The sequence below is a fragment of the Chiroxiphia lanceolata genome, chromosome 6, assembly GCF_009829145.1.
Source record: "Chiroxiphia lanceolata isolate bChiLan1 chromosome 6, bChiLan1.pri, whole genome shotgun sequence".
Classification (NCBI taxonomy): domain Eukaryota; kingdom Metazoa; phylum Chordata; class Aves; order Passeriformes; family Pipridae; genus Chiroxiphia; species Chiroxiphia lanceolata.
In genome coordinates this window covers 63,594,193-63,615,514 of record NC_045642.1, presented here as the reverse complement: position 1 = coordinate 63,615,514, position 21,322 = coordinate 63,594,193, and the positions used below count along the sequence as shown (strand labels likewise).

At 44.9% G+C, this 21,322-nt stretch overlaps 2 protein-coding genes across 4 annotated transcripts in view; one reads left to right on the top strand and one right to left on the bottom strand.

Moving 5' to 3' along the window:
• Window positions 1–182: 182 nt before the first annotated feature.
• On the bottom strand, window positions 183–18,104 carry POLE2 (DNA polymerase epsilon 2, accessory subunit). Of its 3 annotated transcripts, none has more exons than XM_032692077.1 (19): window positions 17,607–18,104; window positions 12,679–12,779; window positions 11,166–11,241; window positions 10,094–10,171; window positions 9,254–9,347; window positions 8,790–8,864; window positions 8,450–8,533; window positions 7,900–7,956; window positions 7,448–7,496; window positions 6,439–6,511; window positions 5,788–5,960; window positions 4,108–4,197; window positions 3,866–3,920; window positions 3,485–3,544; window positions 3,325–3,402; window positions 2,823–2,931; window positions 1,258–1,434; window positions 1,077–1,144; window positions 183–289 (listed from the first exon to the last, which is right to left on the bottom strand). In XM_032692077.1, the coding sequence occupies exons 3-19, from the start codon at window positions 11,228–11,230 to the stop codon at window positions 271–273; spliced, it is 1,404 nt and encodes a 467-aa protein (XP_032547968.1). In that variant the 5' UTR covers window positions 11,231–11,241; window positions 12,679–12,779; window positions 17,607–18,104; the 3' UTR covers window positions 183–270. The 3 variants fall into 3 exon arrangements, with proteins under 3 accessions (XP_032547968.1, XP_032547966.1, XP_032547967.1); XM_032692075.1 differs by lacking the exon at window positions 17,607–18,104 and adding an exon at window positions 14,443–14,543; XM_032692076.1 differs by lacking the exons at window positions 11,166–11,241; window positions 12,679–12,779; window positions 17,607–18,104 and adding an exon at window positions 11,026–11,138.
• KLHDC1 (kelch domain containing 1) overlaps window positions 17,756–21,322 on the top strand; it is a 21,201-nt gene continuing 17,634 nt past the window's right edge. Inside the window, exons 1-2 of the mRNA XM_032692089.1 lie at window positions 17,756–18,115; window positions 20,521–20,591. Of these exons, the coding sequence (XP_032547980.1) occupies window positions 18,014–18,115; window positions 20,521–20,591 (173 nt within the window). The 5' untranslated portion in view covers window positions 17,756–18,013. The remainder of the gene's footprint in view (window positions 18,116–20,520; window positions 20,592–21,322) is intronic.

Genomic DNA, 21,322 nt, shown 5'->3' with positions numbered 1-21,322 from the left:
CTCCCTATCCTTAATTTCTTTTTTTAAAGACAGATCTTTCCTGTTTTATACACAGTTGCCTTTTTCTATGCTTTGGCAATTCTTGACTCTGACTCTACACTTTACACTAAACTGACACCAGTGCTTTTTCCTGTAAAAGTTTATTTGTAAACAAAATTTGACATTTATTATAAAAAGTCCATAATACATCATAAAATCAAGACATCTAAAAAATAAGAGCTGGAGTTGGCTTCACGTGGGCTCGCTCCCTTTTTGCCGTCTTGCAGAAATTCAGAGCCCCTGAAGCTTGCTGAAAATACCAAAGAAAAACAACATTTAGGGTTTTTTTCCTAAAGATAGTTCACAATACCATTCTATGTCTTGCTCTATTAAAGACTTGATAATGTTTTAAACTATTTAAAGACCTAAAGTATGGTATTTTTTATATTCAAATAAAGGTTGCATGGGCTGATTCATTATTAATTCCCTTGGAAGGCTTCTGTAACAAGGCAAGAAACAATAAGACCAGATAAATCTATCCTTTTCCTATGGGGTTATACCATCATTATTTCAAACAGGCAATTTTTCATCCATTGCAAGGCCTTTGATACTTTTAATACTTTTTGGTGTTGCAGCTGGCCTTTTTCCAGTCAGTGGAAGGCCACAGTTGGAATTAATAAGTACAGATTTAAAAATATGTGAAATCAGAGCATGAAAGTGGCTTCTGGGCTTGAAGATGATCACAAAATGAACCAAAAATTGCTCCTAAATTTAATTAAGTTATGTAACAAGCATCATCCCCAGAAACAAATCTGTTTCCCAATCAGGTTTCAATCGTTGAAAATCATACAGTACAGTAATTTTTCCATTTAATTCTGGATTCTGCTTCCCATTATTGATATTTGACTGCAATTTCTCAATTTATTACTTCTGGACATTTGGATTTCTTACCCTCCCTAAGTATGAAGGGTAAGTCAGTTAAATTGATGAAACACTCACTCTCTTTATGTTATCAATTTTCTGCGTTCCTCCTGATAATCAGGAAGTCGGAACGCAGGAAAACACTTCATTTTATATGAGAAAGTGAACAGATTTACCTGTCTTCAACTGTCTTGTTGGAGGGGTAGAACACCTTGAACGAAAATCCGCTTCTCGGAAACGAACCCTGTAAAGGAGAAAACGTACAAACCACACTCGTGTGAGTAAAACACCGAACAGATGGTGAGAGACACGTTGGAAGGCCCCTTTTTATTTCGGGAAGGCCCCAGGGAGTCTTACAGGATTGATGCAGAGGCAGTCGGTGTTGGTGACAGTGAAGGGGTCGTGTTTATCCGCCACGACCAGCACGTCTGGCACGGGATAAACCCTCAGGGAATAGTCGTAGGCCCAGTACACGGGGCTGACGTACAGCGGCAGCGGGGTCAGGTGGGCCTGGGACAAAATGGTCTTCACAAACTGCAAGGGGAACAGAAATCATTGGTTTGAACGGGTTTTTTTTCAATGCTTGTTAATAAAGAAGCTTTGAACTTGAAGATGTTTTCTTTTTTTTTTTTTTTTTTTTTTTTTGTATCTGACTCCCTCTGATCGTTAATAATTTCTGGGGTAAAGAAGCAGCTCCCCCACAGCACTCAGCTGCTCTTTTCATTTTTGTATTGGGGGGTTTTTCGATACACAAAGTCCTTTTTAAAGCATATCAGGCAATATTTGAAGATATCAAAACTACTCTCCGAGAAAATCTACTTACCTGTTCCTCCAGCCCAGGAAGTACCAACAATGCCATAAATTTCATTTTATAGATTGTGTTTTTTCCCCCCCCCCATGGCTTTCCTTACAGTATTAGTTAACAACAAAATCCATGCTTTAACAGTCTTTCCCCTGAACCGAGGAAATCATTTGATTCCCAAATGATTTCGATTCCTTTCTTAGCAACAAAATTTCCCACATTTTTTTTGAATTAAAAAAAAAATAGTGAGAGGGCCAAAAAAGGCAGAGATAAAGTGAAGTATGCAAAAGCATCTGCAGAAAGAGTTTCTATACATAATTCTACATTTTCTTTCGTGATTCCTTCCTGGAAAGGAAGCCCTCTGTGAGCACAAGGAAGTGACAGGAATGCAAATGTGCACACCAAAATCAAGGTACATTGCTGTCCACTGTGGGTTCATAAAGATACTGAGCACTGTTGTGATGAAGGAAGAAAGAGCTAAAACAAGTTTCTGAGTCAAGCAAACAAAAAACCCACAACCCTATAAAATAAATAAAACCAGGTTCCATCCATCACTGCAATGAGCCAGTACTACCTGCTTCATTCTCATCCAATTATATCAGTAAATCCCATCAGCTCCTGCTGAGGGTTCATTAACTAGGGCCATAATTTGATGTATAAAAAGCAGGATTAAGACTTCAAGTGAGAAGACAAAACAAGCAGGTGAATTTTTTGAAAAGTGACATGCTGCTTTACTGCAAATGGCACTGGATAACCAATCAAATCTTCAAAAAAAAATAATTTGTATTCAACTTTGCCTTTAGGAATCCATGTTTCTTGGTAGACATTCATGGTTGGTGCACAGAAAATTGGCTGCCAGGAAGTTTTGTGTTCAAGGGCACCTGCAGTGTGACAGAATGACTCAATACCACCTGAAAGTATCATAGTTTGAGATATTTTACTGTCAAAATGTAAAGAAAGGTAAAAATACTAAATGTATAGATCCTCCTTCCAGTCCCTCTGGGCTCCTCTTGCAATGTGTCGTGAGAATGAGGATCAGAGCACCCGAAATCCAGACCTGCTGATCAATAAAGAGGTCAAAAATCTTGGCAAAAGGTGCTCAACACCATGACTCACTCACGTGGTTGGGAATGTCCATGTTGCTGCTGGGGAACCTGACACAGTTTCTGCACATTTTGTTGACCAAATCTTCACGAAAGATAATAATTTCTTGGGTGCAGTATTGAATCCTAAGTGGAAAACAGTAATGAAATTAAATAAGATGAACCTAAAAACTAGGGAGCTGCATCATAAAGTTGATCTCCAATACAGCCAAATAAAAAAGCACATTTGAATTAAAACAATATTTACCCATCTTCCCTTCATTTCCTCCAGATTCAGAAAGACCTGATGCTTTTGAGCAGGATTTTTATAGCACTGTCAAACTTCTAGCTCTATTGCCTTTCATCACTGATTTATTTATGTCTTAATGCATTTAGAACTAGTTACAATTCATGCATGTGAAGAATTCTATTAGTTTGACAGATTTAAGACCAATTTTTGCAAAATTTGTAGGTTTTGAAAATTACATACATCAGTCATTTAGTAAAATAAATAAATAAAAATAGCACTTGCACCGTTACCTGCAAGGATTTGTGGTGAAAACTGAAAATGGCACCAGCTGTCTGAATTCCTGAGTAATATTTTCAGCCAGGGGAGGTCTAAAATAAATAGCAGCAGATGGATCAACAAAAATTCTTCCCTTCTTTAACTATTTAACTCCAAATTCTTGAGCAAACTGACCTTGGTAAAATAGAACCAGGACCAGGGTCTTCAGGGCCAGGGACAAACACAAATCGGCTACTGCAAAAAGTGAAAAGGTATCACTTTTACACAGACTCTAGAAAGTAGGTCTAATGCTAGGAATTCAAAGATCAGGAGCCAGAAAAAAATATTCCAGGGAGAGCCCTGGGCTCCCTCATTAGCAGTTTCCATGCCCCAGCTATTTCAGATAAAAATCAAAGCCTCACACTGCTCCCAAAACAAACTTGCAGGCCTGTTACAAAACCAGCTCGTTATCTGATCACAGCTGGTTCACAGGAAAGAGAAAATATGGTTATCTCTTACTACCTTGAAGTAATTAAAAGGTTTCACAAAATAAACATCATTCCCTTTGCTCTGTACCTTTTATGAATGCTGGGGTGTTCACATATAATATCTGCAAGGGCCTTCAAAGAACCTGGAGCCAGGAAAAAATAGAACACCTGGTTAGATAATAAACACACACGGCGTATGAATCACCCCTCCAAGTGCGTTAAAAATGTGTCACTTAGAAAATAAGGGTTTATTTTCTGCTCTCTTCCTTTGTTTGCCATCATTATTTTAATTTAGTGCACATGTCTGACTGTTTACAGAGACTTCCCTACCTTTCAGTGACTGAATTTGATTTTTTCCATATGGCGCCGATGAAAAATTTCCACAGAAGAAAAAGCAGGTGGGAGGTGCAGAGGAATAACCTGGGAGAAAAAGAGGATCTGTGACTATATTCCATTCACTTTGGTATCTTCCAGCACTCAGCTTCCAGCCCCTTCCATGAAAGGCAGAAACTGAAACGGCACTTCAAGCTCTGCTGCTATAAATACACATGAACTATTTTCCTGATCCAGGCTGGTTTTAGCTTAAAAAGGGTGATGACAATGTACAAATGGCACTTCAAGGGAGCCCAGTCTCAACGTTGTTTTTGTGTATCCAACTGCTGACCCAGTCCAGAGAATAATACAACATGCAATATGATAAATAATACAATTTTAAAATGGACTAGTTCCTTAAAGAGAAAAACAGCAATAGGCAGCAATGGATTGCTATTAACCTCCATGATCACTCTAATTCAAGGCTCTACCAATATTTAATTCATTCTTTGGCATTATAAAGCAACAGCAACTGGAATTGCCTGAGTAGTTTAAGGATCTGATGAATCCTGACAATCTCCCTAATCACCCAGAAACACAAGGCTTCACAGCAATGGGTGAAAGAAGAAACCTGATTCCCATCCCTAAAATAAAAATAGAAACATCTACTCAGGCATTCATCTCACATCCCAGTTACTCTCCATTTTCCTCACATGCAGGACCAGACTTGGATTTACTTCAGTGGTTTTCAGTCGGGTTGGTAAATAGAACAGAATTGCTTATGCCAGAGAAACGGCTCATCAATATTTTCCTTGCTATTCCACTCAGCTATTCCTCTTAGGTTATAATTATGAAGGTAATCACTTGCCTATTAAAATTCTGAAATAGGAAATGCAGTGTCTGCATCTTTGCTGGGTGAGTTCAGCACACGAATCTCACCGACAAGAGTCCCTTTTATCACCTCGGCACCTGAAATCTTGGATCGGGTCCAATCCTCTACTTCAAGGATTTGCCAGCTCTGATCCAGATCCTGAACTGGTTTTGTAACTTCTGGGTGAGTGTGTTAATTTGTGTCCAGTTCTCTTTAGATGAGGAGCAGTTTTCCCACCCTTAATTTCATGTTGTCTATTTTTAAAGCACCCACCCTCTCACACTTTCATTCTATCTACGGCTGACAGGACAAGCTGTTCCTAAACTGCTCTGGAATACAGAGAAGCAATTCACAGATGCTTTGTTATCCCAGTGTTGTCAACATTTCTACTCGCAGAATCATGGAATGCTTTAGGTGGGAAGGGATCTTAAAGCTCATCCAGTTCCAACCCCCTGCCATGGGCAGGGATGCCTCCCACTATCCCAGGTTGCTCCAAGCCCCATCCAACCTGGCCTTGGACACTTCCAGGGATCCAGGGCCAGCCACAGCTTCTCTGGGCAACCTGTGTCAGCCTCTCCCCACCCTCCCAGCCAACAATTCCTTCTCAATATCCCATCTAACCCTGCCCTCTGGCAGTGGGAAGCAGTGCTCATCTCTCTGAAATAAGAGTTTTCTTAAAACTAAGCCTAGGAAGAACTTTCAGGAGCAAGAGAAACGTTCTTGTCACAGCACATAAAATGGCTGCTGGCCAAAGCAATGTTAGTACTACAAATTTATGAAAACAAAGGATGAAAACAAGGTTTAGAGTCAAAGCAATTCTCACCCACCTGAAAACATCATGTGAAGCTTTTCCAGCACTTCTGCTTGGTCCAGCCACACATCAGAAAGAAACACAAACATGGCATCTTCATTTTCTTCCTCCAGCTGCTTTAGTTTGGCAGAAGCCTTTACTGACGATGAAGAAGGGCCTCCAAAGAAGTTTATGTTCCCATAGAAGGCTCTACATCATTCAGATATTCAAATTAGGATCATAGAATCCCAGAATGGTTTGGGTTGGAAGGGATCTTAAAGCTCATCTCATTCCAACCCCCTGCCATGGGCAGGGACACCTTCCACTAGACCATTCTGGGATTCTGGGATTCTATGATCCACTCTTCAAGGAACAAGGAATTTGTTATTCCCATGTAACAATTCCCTGGTTTTGCAACTGAGAAGGCCTTAGATCCCAATTTCAATTAATATGCAGAGCCCAAAGGCCTTTGGAAGGGTTTTTCTGCCAACACTCCAAGCTTTAGTGCTGGTCCAAGCAGAGCAGAAAGTCCCAGAATTGCTTCCTTAAAACTGTATTTATTTTGAAGCATTCGGGGAGGAGGACAAATAACATACTTGAATGTCACAGAAATTTTAAAATAATAATGATCTTACTTAGAAACCCTGAAGAAAATAAGGGGTGAGGCTGCCAAAAGTCAGTTTTATACCTCGTGGTAGCAGAAGGCTCAGTGGGCGGAAATCCAAAAGCGTTCACATGAAAAACTTCGTCCTCGTACCAACCTAAGAGATTTTGGAACAGCAAAATAACCTTTAGTCTTTCTAACAGCACCATGTCCTAGACATTAGTCAGAGGGTTGGCAGCTGTGCTGCACAGCTATTCCCAGCCTCCATCAATCCCTCCTGTGATAGCACCAGAACCAGGCCATGGAAGGATCTGGCTGGAAAACAGGCTGAGCGAGAAACCAAGTGTTTTGTTAACCCCACACACTTCTCTGGGTGGATTTTGCTGCACAGCCACAAAAACAACCCCCTCAACCCAAGGCAGAACATAGGGGAACAGGCATCATTTCTGCTGACCCTGCCCTGGAAGAGCTCCCATCAAATGCACTTTGTCTCAAGGATTGTCCCACCTTTTAGAAGGAACAGGGTGACACTTGTCCCCACTATCATTTGTGCTCCCAACTTCTATTCTCTCTCTAAATTTTAAACACAGAACACACTAGAAAACAGACTGAGAGTGTGCATATTGCACAGAGGAATATTCCACAAACAGGAATAGCCATTTTTGTGCCAGAACAAGGCTCCCAAACTGCAAAGCCCGACATCATCTTAAGGAGAAGACTCTTTAAAGCCTTTGAAGGACCAAGCTGTGCCAACACAAAGCAGCATTTTCAGACTGTTAAATCACACTGTTTGGATATTCTAGTTTATCTTCCCAATCCAGTCATAACTCCTCCTTTGTTGGAGCCAGGCTGAGGCCAACCCTCAAAGCTGCTACAGATACTCACATCCCCCCCAACACCCTGAAACCCTCAAATTCCTGCTCTCTGCCTCCAGACCCCACAAAGTAACAGGTTTATGGCCAAAAATCTCAGCCACAGACTCACTTATGGTCAAGCCTTGTCAACATGAGACTTGTCTGTTCAGCCACATCTGGCAGTGACAGCCTGAACAGAATAATTTATCACAAGCTAAAAACAATCCCCTCTGCTTTACCTTCTGCCAGAACAAAGCAGGATTCAGTATATAACCCACTGTGGAACTGGTGCAGGGAGGTTAAGGAATGTATTTTTCTTAGATCAGGATTCTTAAAGTAGGTTCTTTAGCCAAAATTCTTCTTTCCAGCTGGTATAATATATTTGGATGCTACTGAAAGTTCACAGGCTGGCTGAAGAGCCTGGAAATTCCCTGGTATCTGAGCAGGTAAGTCCATAAAGAGCCCAAAACCAGGAACAGGCTCTGCTTCCATTAGGAGGAATACTGACCTTGTCCTAGGAGAAAGGGCAGGGAGCTGCAGCAGCCAAGGAATTTGAAACAAAGGAGAGAAAGAGAGCGCTGCAATTCTCAATATATAATTTTTAATGGCCAGTATTGATTTACTCTTCAATTTAAAATTCTGCAGGTCTACAGGAAATTCCTTCAGCTCTTCCATCGCAGAAAAAGGATATTGCTTTACTGAGGTCCAGCTGGACGACTCCTGTGGGGTCTTCTAGGAAATATTTCCCCTAAAAAGCAGATTTAATAAAGCAAAATACACCCAAACACATAAATGCTTCCATGAGAGGCATCTATCAGTCAGTATTTACAAAGAATTCGGCTGGGTTTAATATTGTAAGCTTAGAACACACTGGCAGAACTGAAAATAATGTAGTTTATAGTGAGTGTATCTCAGCAGGTTCCCTTTGAGCTGCTGCACTTGGGACTGCTGGTGCCTCCCTCCCCTAAAATCACAGTCCAAGGAAATGCCAAGTCCAAACACAGTCACTGGAAGCTCCAGCCCTTCGGGAAGGGCCAAGCCTAAAAGTTCTGACTGGTTCTGGTTGCTGACATAAAGCATTACAAAATTCTGCAGTGAGAGGACAAAGACATTTTCCCCTCTCACACTGGCACCAACTGCTCGTGGAAAAGTCCATTGGAATGGATCCAGTGGTGAGACATTTAGGTGTTCTCATTTTCTGACATATTGTAACTCACAAATAAAAGGAGGAAGGAGCTCACCTCCTTAAGCTGAGTGATCATCCCAAGCACAATCACTTCTCCCACTCTGGCTGTATTGCCCAGGAGGGTTTCTACAGTCTTTAGCTGGAACCAAAGGCAAAGAATCAAATCAGAACTAAATCAAACCCTCCAGGTGCCTGTCCTTAAGCAAGACAAGGCACCACTCAGCACATGTTTTACATAAACACACAAATGAGCTATGAGAGGATACAGGCTCATTAGAAAAATCAGGGGCACGTGTCTGAACGTAGCACAGTTTAGGAAAAGACTTCCAGTAATGGCTGCCGGGATTATTTTGCTTAAAACTGGATTAAAACTGAAAAGAACACGATTTTTTTACCTGGAATTTGCTCTTGCTGTCATCAGGGTGAGCCACAATTGGTGAGGGAGTGAACAACTCATGTCTGTGAGTCCTCTGCAGGCACCAAAATTGAAGTAAGTCAGTTTAAAAACAAATGAGCAGTGTCAAAAAGCCAGTTCACTACAACCACTGAGCAAACTACTTCAGAAAGTTCTTACTCTATTTTAACCAGCGATTTTTAACTAATCGGTTCCTCTGACAAGAATTTGCTTCCAAGAAATAGATGATCAATAACACTGGATAATAAGACTATAAGCCTAAAAAAAATGTATTCTGTGACGCTCTCTGAAATAAGTTATTTCCGACAACCAGGAGGGAAGGGAGTTTATGTGAAACCACGAGGCAAAGAGGTGCAATAGCACAGTGTATTTTTGGCACAGGAGGATTTAGGATGTATCCCCGAGGACACCTCTGCTGCTCTCAGGAAGGCAGTGTCTCCTGACCTGCTGTAGGACGGAGTAGCGCTCACGGAACAGCTCTGCTTTATCTCTGGCAGTCCCAAATAAACTCGGTGCAGGGAGGCTGGTCATGGACAGACTGCAAGGAGTTCAACACAGTCAAGGCTTTAAACAAAAAGGCACATTCCACACACGAAAATTACTTATTGATCTAAAAGTTCTGGGAGGCTGAGAAAGCTACAAACGCTGCTGCGTGATTTAGTTACTCCACGAGGAACATTCCTGCTCTGGATCCTGTGTTCCTGCATTTTGAAGGCTACATCCATTTCCCTTCCTGCTAACTCCCAGGCCTTGAGATTTATCTTTCCACCCAAATGGGCCTCTGCAGAAATCCATTTTTTTTTTCTAAAAAGCAGTTATGCCTTTTAAGTGGCCATGAACAAGAGTATTGTTCCTCCAGTTTCTCCAGCCTCCAGAATCACCCAGCTGCTCCTAATTTTTCTTTTTGTTTTAGCATTTGGAGTTCTCCTTAGAAATCCCCCAGGGCTTCAGGGAGCTGCAAGGTACAGGCTAAGAAATAAATACACCCAACAGACAGACCAAATTTATTAAAAAAAAAAAAAATTTAAACAAGCCAAATGCAAGAAAAAAACAAGCCCAAGCTACGTTTAGTGATGTATGTCCTCAGCCTTACTGTCTTTTTTATTCATTAGATGGCATAAACATGGTTTATGGTTTGAAACATTTACTACCTTTCTCACTCAGGCTTGAGGTGAACAGACCCACGAGGGAAAGACTAAAAACAGACTTCAAACCTTATAGAAATAGAGGCTTTTTTTTTCTTAAAGCAAGAAATAATTGAAACTTAAAACATGGAAGACTTACGGTAGAAACTTCTTCCTTTCTGCATTATAAATATAACGTGGAATGTCAAAGGCTCCAATAATGTTGAAAACATTCTCTCTGAAACAAGAATTCATTTACAGCATTACTTGAACACGATTTTCCAAGCCAAACCATTCTGTGATTCGATGAAGTGGGTGAAACAAACAGTAACAAACATGTTGAATAAAATGACATTTGCTTTGTTCGCTGTCACCCTGTGTTATCACCATTTCTCCTGCATCTTTCTATTTTATATTCTGTTTTGTCCTGCATCTCTTGGATACAACTGCATCTTCTAATTAAATAATTAAAGAGAGTTGTCCTTGTGATCTGTAGAGCTTTTCCCTTCAGGACACTGAGAATCTGTGCACGCAGATTCCTCTGAAGTATAAAAAGCACCACAAAGAAAAGTCAAGCTCAAACCATCTGCATCATAAAGGTTCCAACGACAAGGAGAAAAGTTAACCCCAAATTTCCTCCACCTTGAGGGGCTGTGGGATGACAGTATCCAACTGACATGCCCAGCCAACCAGCTCTTTTCATGCTTTGCATTGCAATGTCAGTACAACATAAACACTAAAGGAAACACATTCATCACCATCACAAAGTTCTCAGGAACTGCAGTAATTGCTCCACGGCTCGTTATCAGAGAGGGAAAATCAATCAGGGTTTCAGAAAACTATACAAAAAAGCAGGAACAAGCACCACAGAGGAAAACTTTTCAAAGTGCTCTTAGACAAGAAAGGCCCAAAGATAACCTGAGATTATTTTCATCTAGACAAAAGCATGAACAGAAGTGTTGGTTAATATTCAACCTGTACCACACGGAACACGCAGCCACAGCATTTGAATTCCAGAACGTCAGATTACATTTCGAATTCCCCGGAGGCCAATCCACGAGAACAAACCCTCTGAGGAGGGACATTACAAACCTGCACCGGGGAGGCAAAAGCACAAAAGCAATTACTGCACGTGCAGCCCCGCAGAAAATGCCTGACATTTATTTCCTGAGGAGAAATAAGGAGATGCACACCCACAAACCCCGAATAAAACGACCCAAGTGTCACCGTACGTGGTTTCGTCCGGTGCCCGGCTGCATTCCTGGACTGCTGTTTCCACTGTGGATTGTTCAATCATGTTGGATGACACTGGAAAGAAAAATTTCCAAGGATTACAACAACTCCAGCCTGTGGAATGCACCGAGGAAGTGGGTCTCAAATATTTTACAACGAATGGCTGAGTCTTGTCAGAGGAATCTATTACACAAATAAGCACATTTTCTGTAAGCTAAGGACACGCGGTGTTTACAAATGGATCTCTTAATATTGTCACCAAAAGGACACACTTGTAGCAAAAAACACACTGTGCCCACCATTGATTCCCTAAACATGGAGAACAAGACAATTATAGTTTATGCAAAGCTGCCAAATACACTACAAATGTGTTAAGAGCGGAGCTTTCACATTCTGGAGGTTAATTCTGTTCCAGAACATTATCACATGGATTGCTGTCATAAGGAAGTATTCCAACACAATTTTGGAGACAGGCACATTGTTGTCTTCGTGGATTTAAACTGACAATTGAAATTAAAAATATTTCTGAACGCTAACAGAACAAGCATGTGCCCCTCTGGATTTAATTAGGTATAATTAGGATAGGCTGGGAAGGTTTCCTGAACTCACCTAAGGCCTGGGTTTTATTTTAGATCATATTTATATGGATTTGAATCTCCTTGGCCAAAAACTGGAAGTGAGCCCATGTTTCCTGGTTCTCATAAGCTCTGATCAGTAAACACACGTGTCAGGCATCCTCTGTCAGTCACATCCTTTAATTAAAGCTGCTACAACTCCTGTTTTGTGCTGCCAGACCCCTCAGATCACACCTCTCAGCAACCCTTTTCTGGGCCCAGATTACTGAATAAGAAGTGAATTAATTTCTCATTATTTCTTTGGATTATTTTCTCATAGAATCCCAAAATGGGTTGGGTTGGAAAGGACCTCAAAGCCCATCCAGTGCCACCCCCTGCCATGGGCAGGGACACCTTCCACCAGCCCAGGTTGCTTCAAGCCCCATCCAACCTGGCCTTGGACACTTCCAGGGATCCAGAGGCAGCCACAGCTTCTCTGGGCAACCTGTGCCAGGGCCTCACCACCCTCCCAGCCAAGAATTCCTTCCCAATATCCAATCCAAACCTACTCTCTTTCAATTTGGAGCCACTGTCTCTTGTCCTGTCACTCCGTGCTCTTGTGAACAGTCTCTCTCCATTTTACTATTTAAAATGATAGTTTCAAGTACAAAGGTGTCCATACAAACTTTTAGTAACTGGCATTGAAAAATTTTACCACTTTTGGAAAAGTCAGGAATGTACCAGGCTGCCAACTTTTTAAATGGCATAAATGTCTTCTGCTGACACTGCAAACTTCAGTATTTAACAAAACAAATTGTCAACAAACACATTTATCTCAGTCAATCCATTATGCTACAATGACACCTGAGTGTCTCTGCTGCCAGTAACTCTGTCTTTGTCTAAATAACATCCTGAGTGCCAGATAAACTTGCCTAAGAAAAAGGAATTGTTTACTCACATGGCTGTTTTTCAACAGCATCGATGACATTTTCAATTGCATCGTCGAGTTCTACTTCACTGATGGACTGAAAAGCTTCAGTGAGATACTTCAGAGCATCCCTAATTCCAGTGGAGAAAGAACAAAAAGCAATAATTATTCTAGAGTTTATACAAGCTGTGCTGATTTTGGCAGCTGTGCACATCATCACTACACAGCTTGTGGTTTAAAAAAGTAGAAACAATTACAACTGGTAATAGTGCACTACTTTAAGTCAAAGAAAAAACTCATTGGGATTGAAAACATCGAGGACAAGAAGGGGATATGGAGAATCTCAGCTCCATACACTTAAGCCCATGTTGGAAGTGACCTCTGGAGACCATCTGGTCCAACCTCCTACTGAAAGCAGGGCCTCATGGAGCCAAGCTTCGAGTATCTCCAGTGAGCCATTCCCCTTTGTCCTGTCCCTCCATCCCTTGTCCAAAGTTCTTCTCCAGCTCTCCTGGAGCCCCTTTAGGCCCTGCAAGGGGCTCTCAGGTCTCCCTGGATCCTTCTCTTCTCCAGGTGAACACCCCCAGCTCTCCCAGCCTGGTTCCAGAGCAGAGGGGCTTCAGCCCTTGGAGCATCTCCATGACCTCCTCTGGACTTGCTCCAGCAGCTCCACATCCTTCTGATGCTGGAAGCCCCATACCTGGATGCAGCACTGCTCTTCCTACTTTCCTTACACACCACAGCTTCCAACCCATGACCACCTTCACAGACCTTGCAGGACCCCCTCCAGTTTTTCAGCATCTCTGGGATTGGAATCATTTTAATTCTAAATAACACAGGAATTAGAAATCTGTTTCTTCCCTTACCCTTAGACTACAGTCTTGCAGTTAAAGATGACAATTTTCTTATCAATGTCATCTGCTGGCCAACCAACATGGTTTTTTGGTTATCAGCCTGATCTTCAAAATGTCTCGGTTCATGGAACCCTGGAGTCAGGAGTTCTGGACTTGGACTCCTTGCTAATGAAAGTGCCAGGACACTGTCCAAAATAATCACATCCCAGCCACAACAGAAACAAAATGGAACTAATATTAACACATGAAACAGAAAGGGAAAATAGGAGCAATGGAGCCCCTGGCTGTGCTATAAATCATGACACCTTCCACTGCAAGCAGGAACCACTTTTAACTGACTTGCCATCTCTAAAAAATACACATTGTAATATCCGGAAATATATCATTCCTGCCTTTGGAAATGCCATTTTCTCCTTTGGAAATACCATTTCTGTCTTTGGGAATGCCATTTCCTCCTTTGGAAGTACTATTTCTTTTCCTAGCAGGGGATGCTGAACACAGGACTGGCAAGTGCAACTTGGGAAAGAGATCCCAGAGTTGTCAGGCAGAGTATCAGACAACACAACCCAACCAAACACCCAGCACCGGCATCAGGGAGGGCTCCAAGGGGGAACACGGGCAGGTCTTTGGTGGTACCCACGGCGGGGGCGCCGCAGTGGGTCGGGTCATGGGTGGGAGGCAGGGACAGAGGCAAGAAGAGGCCCACAGCAGCAGGAAAGGCGAAACGACAGGGCTTTGGAGGAGACTCCAGAGGGGAGATGAAGAGGGGGGAAAGGCATCATCACGCCCCGAGGAGGGGATGCGGGGGGTGCGGAGCTGCCCCGACCCCATCCCGCAACCCCGGCCCCTGGGCCTGAGCCCCGCCGGGGGATGACCCCGGCGGGCGGAGCGGGCACCGGAGCGGGCAGCGGAGCGGCCCCGGCTGCCCGCGGGTACTCACGGCCGCAGCAGGAGCCCCCGCAGGCGGAACGCGGAGCTGAGGCGGCGCCGCAGCCGCTCCGGCTCCATGGCGGCCTTGGCGCCAAACGCTCCAGAGCCGCCCCCGCCGCCCTGGCCCGGCCCCGCCGGGAGGAGCCCCGGGACGGCCCCGCTGGGCCGCGGGGAGAGCGACCCCCGGGTGTGCCAGCGGCCGTGTGGGCACAGCACCAAGGGACCGAGCCCTGTGCTGGGCAGGGCTGGGGCACCTCCAGTGCCGTGTCCAGCTCTGGGCCCCTCAGGACGAGAGAGACACGGAGGGGCTGGAGCGTGTGCAGGGAAGGGAAGGGAGCTGGGAAGGGGCTGGAGCAGCAGGAGCAGCTGAGGGAGCTGGGGGGGCTCAGCCTGGAGAAAAGGAGGCTCAGGGGGGACCTTCTGGCTCTGCAACCCCCTGACAGGAGGAGGGAGCCGGGGGGGGAGTCGGGCTCTGATCCCAGGGAACAAGGGACAGGAGGAGAGGAAACGGCCTCAACTTGTGCCGGTAGATTGGATACTGGGGAAAATTTCCTTACGGAAAGGGTTGTCCAGCCCTGGCACAGCTGCCCAGGGCAGTGCTGGAGTCCCCATCCCTGGAGGGATTTAAAAGCCATGTGGATGTGACACCTGGGGATGTGGGTCAGTGGTGGCCTTGGCAGTGCTGGGGGGAGGAATGACTTGATGATCTTAGGCAGTTTTTTCAACCTAAAGCGTTCCATTTTTCCATGAAACACACTTGCTGCAGCTGACACAAGTTACTCAATGCAATTACCCTCGGTATTATTATTTGTTGCCTTACAGGTGCCTTACAGCTCACACCACTGCTGCCCCCTCCTCTTTCCCTGTAGGCCAAGCACAGGTTGCACTGCACCTCCAGTAGTCCAGATTCACCTGTCCAGTCTCAAATAAGTCCAGCTGTGAATTGGTTTTTCTTGTGCTCCTGGGGTGGAGCCTTGTTTTCTCCTCACCTTTAATCAGATATTGGCCAGAGACCCCTTCCACTGGGTCTGTCTTGGCCAACAAGCACAGGATGGTCTCCAGGGCTGTTTTTACATGTAATCATGGATTAGAATGGTCTGGCTTGGAAGGGACCTTAAAGCCCATCTCGTTCCACCCCCTGCCATGGGCAGGGACACCTTCCACTAGCCCAGGTTGCTCCAAGCCCCGTCCAACCTGGCCTTGGACACTTCCAGCCAGGGGCAGCCACAGTTCCAGTCTTGTAGGGCAGCTGCTTTGTCCCCAGATGAAAAACACGTTTCAGTCAAACACTCATCCCTGTCTCTCAAAGTAAGTACAGTTTGATCTCACAGAAGGCTCACAAAGCAACTCTGAAAGAAAGTTCCTTGTTCAAAAGTCTGCAGGGATTTAAAGACAGCTATTTTCTGCAGTCCATTCTCAACTGCATAATTTATAACCACTCTTCCTCATCGGGGAGCGAGCTCATAGGTGAAGATGCAGCTACTCTCTTCAGACAAAAAGCTGCCATCAGACAGGTCTCAGCTATTTTGGTAGGAAATATGATCTATTTTTCATCGCAGGCACACAGATGGGTGCAAATTACGAACCAAATCCTTACATAAGTACTTCCATTTGCTAAAATTACTGCTTATTCTCCTTCTAAGAAAACCTGATTGCGCCGTTCAGCTCATGTCTCGCCTCAAGAAGGAAGGTGCACCTGGAGAAGGATGTGCCTCTCACCCAGGAATAGTTTTCTTCAAAGCTCTGACCAAGTGGGGAATATAAAGCACACTCCTACAGCATCCTGCTGTATTTGGGATTCTCTTAGGTTGCCTGGAGCCTCCCACCAGAGATGTAAAAGTATTCCAGCGTGAGCTGCAGGCTTGTGTTTCACTGAGCCATCTGTCTGGAGGTCTGGAAGCCATTCCCAGCTCCTTGTCTCTGTCACCTGCCATGGCTTGGTTGGACATCACAGGTTCTGGAGAGCAGTGACCCAGCAGAGAGATCCCAATGGTCCACAATCAGTCAGCACATCTACCTGGATCCACAGAATTATTCTGTAACACCAAACAAGACAAACAGCTCATTTTCATGTCTGTCACTGCTTGCAAAACCTCTGTGCACATCTCCTGATACAGCACATTGTAGCTCTACCTGACCTACTGATCTGTGGATAAGTTTCCCTGTTACCCATGTTTTTCTTAACTCCAAATGCCGACTCTTGCATTTTAACCACCATCCCAACACACTATCAGTACATGGCTTCATTTTAAAAGTTTGGGACAGGCACTGATCTCTCTATCACCAGTGAGAGGGCCTGAGAAAAGGGCTGGAACTGTGTCAGGGGAGTTTTAGGTTGGATCTCAGGAAAAGGTTCTTCCCCCAGAGGGTGGTTGGCACTGCCCAGGCTCCCCAGGGCAGTGGGCACGGCCCCAAGGCTGCCAGAGCTCCAGGAGGGTTTGGATTATCCTCTGGGGCACAGGGTGTGACTCTTGGGGATGGGCCTGTGTAGGGCTGAGGGTTGGATTCAGTGATCTTTGTGGGTCCCTTCCAACTCAGGACATTCCATGATTCTGTGATTAATATTATCAGTTTAGTCTTCCCTCCTAGATCCAACTGAGGAAGTATATATCCCACTTCCAGAGGAAAATCTTTACAATAATGTTCTGGTGCCCTTTTACAAGATGCTGAAGAAGTCATTTCTCACAAGCTCGACTCTACTCCTCTTTCTGTACCAGTTTTATTTTGGATTCCATTAATTCCACAGTTCAGCAAGAATTCGCTGGGTTGTGGATGTAACAGCGTAAGAACTGGATGGGCAGTGTTGGAAGTACTGTACAACTGTTTCATTAATAACAGCTACTATTTCATAGGTGATATTTCCGGCAGGAGTGTTGCACCTTCAGAGAGACAGGGAGTTCTGCTGTGGTTGTCTTATTACAGAATCCTGGAATGGTTTGGGTTGGAAGGGACGTAAAAACTCACCCCATTCCATGCTCTCCCACTATCCCAAGTTGCTCCAAGCCCTGAACAAGCTGCCCTTGGACACTTCCAGGGATCCAGGGGCAGCCACAGCTTCTCTGGGCAACCTGTGCCAGGGCCTCACCACCCTCCCAGCCAGGAATTCCTCCCCAGTATTCCATCTAACCCTACTCTCTGCCAGTGCGAAGCCATCCCCCCCTTGTCCTGACTCACACTGAGATCCAGCTCTTCTTCCCCTTCTTACTCCGGGTTTATGTTTAGCCCTCCTATTCTCGCTGCCTTTTTCCTCCTCTCGTGGCCTTTACTCACATCCTCCCGGAGGCTTTATTAAGCCCTAACCCTCACACGGTCCCCGACACCCAGGGCAGGAGCAGCGCCGCTCTCGCCGCCCGCCCCGCTCCGGACCCGCGGCGGGGCCGAGCGGCGGGTGCCGCCCCACACTTTGGACCCTCCTCGCTTCCCGTCCGCCTGAGGGGAGCGACCGGCGCCGGAGCCGCAGCCTCTCCCGGAGGAGGCGGTGGCGGGACGCGAGCCGTGAGGCAGCCGAGCCGTGAGGCAGCCGGGCCGCTTCCTCCCCTTCCTCCTCCTCCTCCTCCTCCTCCTCGCCCTCCTCCCCTAAGATGGCGGCGGACCCCGCGGAGCAGTTCTGCGTGGCCGAGGAGCGCAGCGGCCACTGCGCCGTGGTGGACGGGAACTTTCTCTACGTGTGGGGGGGATACGTGGTAAGGCGTGCGGGGGGCGCGGGGGCCGGGCGGGGGGAGCGGGAGCGGGGCAGCGGCTCCGGGAGCCCCGGGCGGGGCAGGGGATGGGAGGGGGGTCCCCCCGCCGCCCCTCAGCGCTCGGCGGGCGCTGATTGGCCGCGGCGGCCGCGCGCCGTTCGAGCGGCGGCGGGAGGCGCTGAGGGGACGGGCGGGAGGCGCTGAGGGGACGGGCGGGAGGCGCTGAGGGGACGGGCGGGAGGCGCTGAGGGGACGGACGGGAGGCGCTGAGGGGACGGACGGGAGGCGCTGAGGGGACGGACGGGAGGCGCTGAGGGGACGGACGGGAGGCGCGGGGGCTGCTCGGGGCGTCCCGTCCCTCTGCTCCGCGAGTCCCCTTTTCCCCGCGCCCGCTGTCCGTGGGCAGCGTCCTCCTCCTCCCGCCTTCAGCCGCCCCCGTCACCCGCCACGTGCGGGGAAGGGCCGGTGGAGCCGGTTTGCCTCCCCTGCCCTCCCGAGGGTGACTCCCGTGTCCCTCAGCGGGGTGACGGCTGTAATTTGTGGCGTTTTTTTTTTTTTTTTTCCGGTGTGTAATTCGCGTTCTTGTTCCCGAGTCCCCGCAATGTTTTTGTTTATTAGTAGTCGTGTTGTGTACACGGCGTGGTTTCCCTCCCTCGGAAAGCACCGCTGGTCACCTCAAAGTGACGGTCACCTCAAGCTGGCGGCCGGCAAAAAACCCCGCATCTTTTATTTATTTTTCATTGGAAGATCAGTTCTGGTTCTGCCATAAGTAAATCCTTATCTTTTAGCTCTGTGAATTCACCCTAACGAGAGCTGTGAATTAAATACGTTAAATACATTAAATACAGCCACTTCATTTTATCTACAGTGCCTGTGCACGTTGGCCATAAAATGTGAAAATACCTGTGCTTTGTGTTATTGTCTTGATCAGATGGAAACTATATTTCCATGAACATATTTAATATTCTACCTATATTTTTCGTGGGCAACTTTCAAATGTGCAAAGCTTGTCCTGCCATACTCTAGCAAAGAATTCTAGTTGGGAGCTCCTGGATTTAAACTCTGTAATACTCTGAATAAGTATATCACTTAAATCACTGGTAATTCTTGTTAGTTTTCTGTGCTCTGGTCTTTAGAACTGAGGGTGGACTGGTGAGCACAATGTTTTCAAAGGTTTTCTTGTAAAAAATTGTGGGTTTGCGGCACATTGGAAACAGACAGTGTTTAGCAGATAAAATTTGCAAATGTTTTTAGTAATATTATATATATTTTGTTGAGAATATTATGAAAATCCTTGCTCTTTAAGCAGCACTTTACACAGCTAAATCATTTTTAACATGTTGTTGGTGCACTGCTGCCCAGCAAACTTATTTTTGGCATCAGTGCATTTGCTCAGGGCTGGTTCTGGAGCGAATGCTCGACCTCTGACATACCCAGATTCAATTGAGTCAACTTCTGCACGTTGCAGAAGCTGCCAGGAGTGTGGAACAGCAGAGCCTTCCCAAGGAAAGGGAACTGGCAGGGTAAACATGCCAAAAATAGGATGTACCTGCCCGGTTGGCACCTTTCAAGCTCAGAAAGTTTGAAAGAAATAAACTATCATTTGAAGGCAAGTGATCAGTATCAAGTAACCAAACGGTTGAGAATTAAATTTCAGTTTTGTATTTAACTTCTTCTCATTCCTTTAATTTCGATCCAATTTTGATTTATTTGTTTATTTACTGGCTCTGTCTCCTTATTCCCTCCCAATCTTTAATTTCTTTCTAATGCCAAGGCAATAATTAATGGTGTAGCTGTTACTCAGCATGAGCACTGAATGCTTTTGGGCTTCCTTCTCCTGTTTGTTGTTCTTCCTCATCATTCTTTCCTAAGTTGTTTTTTCTTTCTTAATGACCTCTGTTGAGGAGTCTTTGTTTTTGTACACAGGGAAATTAATTTTCTCCTTTATATTTGAGATTTTGTTCTTTCAAGTTCCTTCTTTCAGCTGCTGCAAGTAACTTTTGGTGCCTTTCAGTTCCACTTTTTATATTCCATTTTTTATTCTACACTTCTCCATTATGCCAAGAATTGCCTCCTAATTAAAAGTATCTCCCAAAACAAAAGATAATGAGTTTTAATTCAGGACCTCCAAATCTGGTTTATGTTGTTACACATCTTTTCTGGCAAAACATTTAAGCTGGTCAATCTGTGCCTTTAATAAGTGGTCGTGAGGAATTGAGTTCTTTATTTTTAAAATAAATTAGTTTTAAAATTGGGATGATCAGAGCAGTAATGACTTATGCTCTGGTAGATTATTTCCTTAAGATTACTCTGTGTTGCTAAGTAACATGATTTGGCATTTCATCTTAAAATGTATGGTGTGTAAGGCATAATTGATTTAACATTTGCCCATTTCTCTTCCATTTTAGTCAATTGAAGAGAATGAAGTTTACCTGCCTAATGATGAGCTCTGGATCTATGAAATGGACAGTGGGTTATGGCAAGTTCCATAATTTATATTTAATTAATATATAAACGTGATCTTTGCATAGATGACAGTTAGCTGCAGTGAAAAGGCTTCGGTGACATGAGTTATTTATTGGCCATGTTCCCTGAGTTTAAATAGCAGATGTTTAATGTAAAGACTGAAGAACAGACCTATATGCTTGCAGATGAACTCCAGGAAACACATTCATTCCTAAAGTCTTAATTATTATGTTCAAGGGAATGTTTGGAATGGTTGGCTGAAGGCTCTGTTGAAACAGGTGCATTTGTTTGGGAGTTTATTTTGGCTCAGTTCTTCATGCACAAACTTCTGTGTTGGAATGAACAGTTGAGCACTGGATACTTGGGTTCTTAATCTATTTACAGTTATATATATTTTTTGTCATTACTTAATTGCACAATACGATGCAACTCAGAAATAACTCAGAACTTCCCCTTTTTTCTCTTCTCCCCTTTTTTCTTTTGCCCCCTTCTTGCTCCCTTTCCTCTTTCTCTCTTTTTTTTCCCCCTTCCTCCCTTTTTTTTCCTCTCCCTCCCCCTTTTTTCCTTCGTGTTTCCCCTTTTTTCCCCTGAAATCCCTGGCTCCCTGTTCCCTGTGCCAAAGCCCCCTCACACTCCCATGTTTCCCCTGTGACGTCCCAGCACAGCTGTTTGTGCTCACACATATATATAAATATAACTTTTATTTTTTCAGGGTTATATTTGTAACCAGGATCTCCCTGAGCT